The sequence below is a fragment of the Empidonax traillii genome, unplaced genomic scaffold (assembly GCF_003031625.1).
Source record: "Empidonax traillii isolate 1590-97213 ecotype Southwest subspecies unplaced genomic scaffold, ASM303162v1 scaffold987:size331254, whole genome shotgun sequence".
In the NCBI taxonomy this organism is placed as follows: domain Eukaryota; kingdom Metazoa; phylum Chordata; class Aves; order Passeriformes; family Tyrannidae; genus Empidonax; species Empidonax traillii.
The window spans coordinates 222653-230392 of NW_020956180.1; the positions used below are offsets into that span (position 1 = coordinate 222653).

Genomic DNA, 7740 nt, shown 5'->3' on the forward strand with positions numbered 1-7740 from the left:
AAAAGCAGGTCTCAAGAGGAGATTAGAATGGGGAAGGAAGAGGTGCCATTTTTGTTTCTGCTTTTTGAAATCTTCCTGCTCTCTGAGGTTTTCCTCTAGTAGCTGGATTCATGTTGTACAAAGCTCGCTGTCCTTTCATCCATTGAGAAACAGCTGTGACACACACACAAGTCACATTTCCCACCCCTGAATGTGCTGTACAGTCCCCACAGCATTGAAAAAACTGTTGTGTTAAAGATGCTGAAGTCTTCAGACAGTTTTGGAAACTTGTTTCTTGTTCCTCACGCCTCCCCTTTCACTGCCACCTTTCAGTTACCCTCCCTCACTGCAAGTTACAGCCTTCCCAGATGGAAGTCTGAGCCAGTCAAGGCAACCAGGTTGGGATGTCACTGGAGAATATACACTGCAAGAAGCAAAGTAAACTAGTGAGGGACCAACTTTAACAGTTCTCAGTTTACTGTTCAAGATGGGTTTTCCACAGAGCAAGAGTCAATTTTTAATTTTTATTTTTTTCCTAATCAGATTCCAGTATTTCATCTATTTAGAGTCACATGGTTTTGCTAGCTGCTGCCAAATCACCTACAGGGATAAGCTAATTTAAAATAGTTTTGAAATTACATTCCTTTGCTTAATAGGACAGTTTGCAGCTGTTGTTTTCTGGAAAAACAGAAGTGTGACAGTTCCTTGGGGTGAAGGGACCCAAGGATTGGTATAACCCCATTGCCACTAGAACAGCTTTTGTCACTAGTTTGTTTTGAGCTCATCTGCAGATTGATAGGAGATTTTTTTCTAGCTCTCTTAAGAAACTTATCCTCTGGGTAGTGTTTCAGACTTGAACAATTCAATGAAGAAACAAAGCAAATGAAGAAGCCAAAGAATGTCATTAAGCTTACTGTAGTCAGAATATTAGAAACATGCAAACCAGAGCTATAACCAGAAAATGCACAAATATCAATGGCTCCTCTATGTTTCATTCCCATGTAACCCTGTAGAATACTCAGCATAAGCAAAGGCTGTACAGGTTATGCAATTTTACTGCTTAAACAAAGAGTAAATTTTTCATAATTTGTTGGTAATCCAAAGTGCTATCTCTACTGATGGTTATATATTAGGCTTTTGGAACAATATTCACCTGCATTTGCTAATAGTACCTAGGCCTATTAAATATCTTTTGCAATAAGAGATACAACATTCTCACATTCACAGTGTCAAAGAAAATGCTCTGGTGTGACAACAGTAACATCCTTTTTGCATGTGAATTTGAACTTCTTTCAGCCACAGCGGGGGAAACTCTCCCTCACAGATGAGCTCCACTGGGCTGATGGATTTATCATTGTTTATGACATCAGTGACAGAGCATCGTTTGCATTTGCAAAAGCATTACTGTACAGGATCCGGGAGTCTCACATAGGAGTTTGTAAAAAGTAAGTGGCATTATTTTTTTTTCCCCTCAGCAAACATCATAAAAAAGCTGAGAACATTTATGTGAGCTGTAGGCATCCTAGAAGCAATTAGAATCCAGTAGCATCCAAGAGATATAACACAATGCCAACAACAAGGTACCTGAAGATAAAATACGTGGCAAATTACAATCTATTTCACTGTATCCTATGCCAAGTACATCAGGACTTCTGTACTTCTTTCTCACAGAACTGCTATTTAAATAATTGCCATAAATCTGTTTGCTGTGATTTGCATGGGTATAGAGCTGGCAGTCAGTCTGTGCTTTTACTCTCCCACTCTATTACCGATGGAGATGCACCAATGTGGGGGTTGAAGGAAGCATTTCCCAACATATATAAGTCTAATGCCATGAATGTCTCCTAAACTGCCTTTAGCAGTGACACCGACATTACCTGTGCACACGGGTAATCATATGGTAAGAAACAAACTACTTTTAAAAAGAACCACCAAAATTGCAAGTCTGACTACATATGGTGGGGTCTATTCTCACACCTGTCAGCTGAGGTGCTTTCTAAACAAATGAGAGTGAAATCCCTTTCTTATATCTGAAGCTGAGTTAAAAAAAAACAACAAACAAACAAAAAGCTTTCCTCTCTGTTTTACTGCTGAACTTTCTTAATTAAGGTTTCTCTGAAAGGAATAATTTTAGCAGAGCTTGGAATTAGTAGGTTTCCTATGTTTTCTTCTGAATCACCCCCCTGACACTTGATGTATCTCTTGGACTTTATTCTGCTACCTGCAAATGGAGATAATGATCAGCTTGCTTCTTCATGAAGTCCAGGTGCTGACAATATACTCAGCAATATAAAGAATGAAAACAGCAGTGGATTAAAAAATATATTATTCATTGAGATATGAACAAAAATAAAAACATACTGATAGAGAATAACTGATATGGAGAATCCTTTGACATTTGACTATGGCAAAAGGAAAACCAGAACTCTGGCAGAGTTAGGGGAGCTGGTTGGTTCTTTTGGATTTTTTTCCTTTGCAATGCCCATTATCTTAAACACGCAGACTTTTCACACACACTGAGTATAGCACAGCATACAGCACAGTATTGTGACACATCTTTTCTCTAATTGGAACCTTTTTGATTTCAGAATGGTCGAGTCATCTGTATTTTTGGTTGGTAATAAACAGGATTTATGCCACATGAGGGAAGTTGGCTGGGATGAAGGACAGAAGCTGGCAATAGATAACAAGTGCCAATTCTGTGAACTGTCTGCAGCAGAACATTATCAGGAAGTTGTGGCAATGTTCATGAAAGTCCTGAGGAATATCACTTCAAATTTCAAAGTGAAGGAAAAGAGACGACCAAGTGGATCAAAGTCAATGGCCAAGTTAATCAACAATATGTTTGGAAAGAGAAGGAAATCTGTGTAAAGGATGGTTAATCTTGAAGTAGGAACAAGCTGAAATAATGGAGCAAAGGCAGCTCTTGGTATTCAGTAAATCTCCTCCAAAGGTTGGTATCTGGAGGAGTAAGACAGTAGAAGCCAAAGGTGGGAAATAGTATGGTCAAGTGAATGGCCTAGACCTAGAAGACCTGACCTTCTATTTCAAGTTCCACTCCAAATTTACTGTGTTTAGGGCTGTGCCACTTAAACCATAAGCTGCTCCAGAGGAGAGTTTGATTCTGTATTTATTCAATACCAACATGGTCTTGGGGAGCACTTCTAGATTGCAACTGAAGTATAAACAGTTATTCCACAGAATCACTTATTTGGAAAAGATCATTGAATCCAAACATTAACCTGACACTGCCAAATCCACCACCAAACCACGTCCTTAAGTGTTACATAATTTCCAATAAACTCAGCCTTGCTGACTAAAATCTTATTTCAGAATTCTGAGAAGTAGTTGAGGTTTTTTTGTGCAAGAACATTTGCTCTAAAGAAAAGCAAAATGCTGTAGCTGCATGTGATAATGTATTTGTATTTCACTGAAGGAAGGATGGCTTAGAGCCTTATGTGCCTAATACCTACTGAAAGTCTAATGAATTAATTGCTTGGTCACCATCTGCAAAAGTTATTTACCTGCAAAGCTGCCTTGCAGAGGCATCAGAAGTAGGAAAGCAGATATATAAAACAGTATTGTCTCCTGTTTCAGTGTCTTTTTTTTTTTTTATTGTTTTTCTTCATGAGTGATGAAAGAAAGTAGAGAAGGTTGGGAAGTGTGGGAACTGAAATGTTAGTGAAATGTTAGTCAGTGAACATTAGACTGTTTTGGCAAGGTTGTTATTTAGTGAAATAATTTTACAGGCAGGACCAGCGTAAGGCCAGGGCTGATCCTTTCACAGCACAGTTTTTGTGAGCTTTAATGAAGTTTCATTGCCTGTAAGGTGGATGTGGCTGTTCAGTTTTAGATGGGAACAGAAGCTTGGAAAGTACAGGGACTGGTAAAGAGCACGAGTTCTTTAAGATGTCTGCCTGGAATTAAAGGTCAGCCTGCTGGTAAGACCTGTGCTCACACAGAGTGTTTCTCCTAAGGACTGATGTCTTTACAACTACTCATCACTGTGGTATTGAAATGCCACCGAGCACTATGTTAGCTACACTTTTCAAATGTGGATATTAAACATGAGATGGGTCCAAATATGTTGTCAGTTGACATTCAGAGCTCTTACTGTAGACAACTAAATAAGGGCTTAGCCCAGCGTGTTTGAAAGTGCTGTGCTCATACAGAAATTATGAAAAGGAAGAGAAATGATCTGAAGGTGAATTACTGCCTCCTGCCCATTCTGGGGGACAGATAGGATTCGGTCTTTGAAAGTTGCTGAGTTGAAGCCTACCTCTGCTCTGTAATTTTACCTACATTAAAACTAGTAAGATTACTTTGATTTTTGAGTGTTCACCCCCATAAGAAAACATAAAAAAGCTATATAATCTTAGCATTACAGTTGTAAAATAATACTAAAGTATGTTTTAATAAGTTTTGACAAAAGATCACGTCCTTCTTTTAAGGAAAAGATACTGTTTATTTCACTTGTTGTAAGCCTACAAATATTGGAATATAGTTCTCGGTTGGCAGCCGCAGGGTTGCTTTATTTTTATGCAGATGCTGCTCTGCCGTATCAGAAGTGTATTTAACTGTATTGTCAATATCTATGAAACTGAACTTGAAGACTACTCATGTACACCCTTCAGCTTTCCAGCACACACGAGATTCCAGAACAACTAATAGATTGTTGTAGCTGTATCTCACCAGTTCTGGCATTGCCGGATTTGAGAACTTATTTGTATTTACTGCTTTGGTATTAAATAAACTGGATATAAGATGGATGCTTTGATGTGCCTTTTTTATCCCCTTTACTTCTATGTAAAGCTACAGACTTCTGTTTTGACTATTGTAAAATGAAAGCACCATGTAGATCTGGAATTAAAATTAGAGAAAGTAAATCTGGGAATCAGACACTTGGCATAATAGTGAACCTCTCGCTGTGTTTCCTGAACACAGTGAAGAAGCCTTCAGGTATCTTTATGCAATGAAGAGCAGAGAACCTTTTAAAAACATTCTTTATCCTTTAAGAATCAGTCAAGACACCTGCAGAGAAGCTAATTAATTTTGCTCATATTAATGGGAATGTGGACTTCCAGACAGGTGGAACCTGTAGCATATCCCTTAGTCTTGCTTCTCGTTTTGTCTAGATGGGGTAAGTGTTGGAACAGAGAATAGCTGTCTTCTGGCCTGTCTGTTAGGCTGTGCTCAGCTGAAAACTAGATGAAACACAGGATGCATTTAGACTTGAGCATACTAAACACTCACTATACACATAATTTGATGTTCTTAGCATGAAGTTTTCACTTGCCTTTTATTGCTGGTAGGTGCAGATGAGCAAGAGTGCCGAATTTTAAAGCAGAGACATTCTCCCATTCTAAATCTATTTTAATGTTTTTTACAAGACCAATAAAGACTGATATATATATATATATATATTTTGCTAAGTGCTCTTGGAGTTTTAACAGTGAAGGGAATATGTTAACTGGTGCAGCCACATTGCAAACAAAAAATCAGCAAGAACCCTGCTTGTGTAACACAGTAAATTATGTAAATGATGCTCACCCTTGACAGTGACATCACCTAGAGCATATCAAAGTAACTGAAGAGTTTGGAAAGGCAGCTCTTTGTGTTGCCACACATTGCTTCAGCATACAACCTCATCCTTTCTCACCAGAAGATTTTGAAGTTGCCATACAAGAGTTAAAAGTTTCATGCTGTCATGCCTGGAAGTCCTTGCTTATATGAACTCTCTAGTTTCAGTAAAATTTTGCGTGAGAAAGGCACTTGGAATTGATGCTTTCTTCCTGTCTGCAGCTTGTTTTTACTTCAGAAACAGTGAGATAAAAGCAAGGAGATTCTACTGAAGTATGAAGGCAATAGCCCCTGGCTCCCAAATGCTGTCTCTCAGAGAGGTTTCAGGGGGTTTGAAGCTATTTCTCACTATAGTTTTGAAATAAACAATCAAGACTGTCACCACCTCTGCTGCTTTTCCTGCTATTATTTCTATACTTTAAACTCTCTTTTTTTTTTAAATTCCACTATAGTCACATTCACAACAGGGCAGAGGGAAAAACGTCACAGAAAAGCTTAAAGCATGATCCTCCTGGAAAAAAGGAATAGTTAAGTGCAGGATTGAGTAGACCAACCAAGCTGTTTCTTTCTAATATATTTAAATCAGAATAGCAATATAAAAGGTGGACCAGAAGTTTTGATGCTGTGCTGTCCTCTGAAGACAAAAGTAACTACCACAGCTTTTTTAGCCTATTGCTAGAAGATGGACTCTGAAGGGAGAACACAGAAGTGCAAAGACCCTGTGAGTCATGGGGGGACTGTCTTGTTGCTTTCCTTTCTATCTGACTACCCTGCTTTGAAGAGGGAGCACCAACAGATATACACTGTATAGATATACACTGTAGAGAAGAGGAACATGAATACCACTCAAAGCAAAATTAAAGTGCAATAAGTACCCAAGAACATGTTAATTTTTCATCAGAATGCCCGTTGGAGCAGGTGCTTTAACTTAATGAAATTTTCATACTTTGCCTATGGATAGAGTAGCAAACTCCAGTTCTGATTAATAAGCTGGAAAAGAATCCTTGCCTATTAACTCTGAAGCAAGAAATACCCTAAATAAAAATAATAATAATAAAAAAGAGACAGACTACCAAACTATTAGATTAATTCAGAGCAATATTAAACTATATATTAAAAAATGAACGCTCTACCTCCTGTCCATAGGAACACAGGCCTCTTCATAGCCTTAACCTGCCCACAGGGAATAATAACAAGAAGCTAAATTTTGATGTGCTGTTCAGCCAGTTTGAAATACAAAGCCTTTGTTTACATGCCTAAAAGTGCACCTGAGCACCTAACTGTCAACTTGTGTTGTTTTAAAACTTTGATTCTTCCATAAAGAAGCAGTGCTGTAAATGCCAAGGTGTTCTGTGGTGTTGGTTTGTTTTTTGTTTTTTTTTTTTTTTCTTTCCCTCACAGAATTGATATCATATGAGGCAGGAGGACTATTCTGGGTAGAATGTTATTTTTAAACAGACATTACTCTTTTCCAGAACAGACTGTAAGGTTCTGTCATCTTTTAATTGCTTTACAAAGTAAATTGGGTCCCTCTGGTTATATGATTAATATCCACGTTTATCCCTATCTACTTGACATGACTTGAGCCCTTTACTGCTGCATTCATTTTTTAAGACTGGATAGTCTTCAGATATGCACTTAATTACAGTTAAACTCTGTAAAACATCCAAATTTTTTCCAGGGAGGCTTCCAACAGTACAGAGAAATACGTACCACAAGCAGGACAAATGAACAGAACTGTTACCGTGGGGCTTTAGCCAAATGAGCTCAAACACTTCTGTCCCCTCAGACACTCCTCTGTTCATATTCAGCAGCAAAATGGCACCATATCTGAATTACATAATGCATTTTACTGCTTGAAATAAATGCAAAGGAAGCAGAAATTAAAACATCTGACCTTAAAATGACAGGTATTTTGGTATCTAGTGAAGATTCTGTTTTTAATAGACGCAACTTTTTAAATAGGCTTCACAGAGGTTTTTGGTTGTGGTTGGCTTTGTTGGTTTGGTTTTGTTTTGTTTGGGTTTTTGTGTTGTTGTTTTGTTTTGTTTACCCCCTGGGTTGGTGGTTTTTTTGTTGTGGTGTTTTTTTTGTAGGTTTTTTTTTGGGAGGGGAGGAGGAGGGGTTGTGGGTTTTTTTCCCCTCCCAGAATAAACTTTATTTTAAAGATGCTGTGAGCCC

General features: G+C 38.1%; 1 protein-coding gene across 1 annotated transcript in view; it reads left to right on the forward strand.

Moving 5' to 3' along the window:
- The window catches only part of LOC114067903 (ras-related and estrogen-regulated growth inhibitor-like protein), a 9396-nt gene extending 4648 nt beyond the window's left edge, over nt 1–4748 (forward strand). Inside the window, exons 4-5 of the mRNA XM_027903657.1 lie at nt 1276–1424; nt 2568–4748. Coding sequence (XP_027759458.1) covers nt 1276–1424; nt 2568–2850 — 432 coding nt within the window. The 3' untranslated portion in view covers nt 2851–4748. The remainder of the gene's footprint in view (nt 1–1275; nt 1425–2567) is intronic.
- The last annotated feature ends 2992 nt before the right edge of the window (nt 4749–7740 follow it).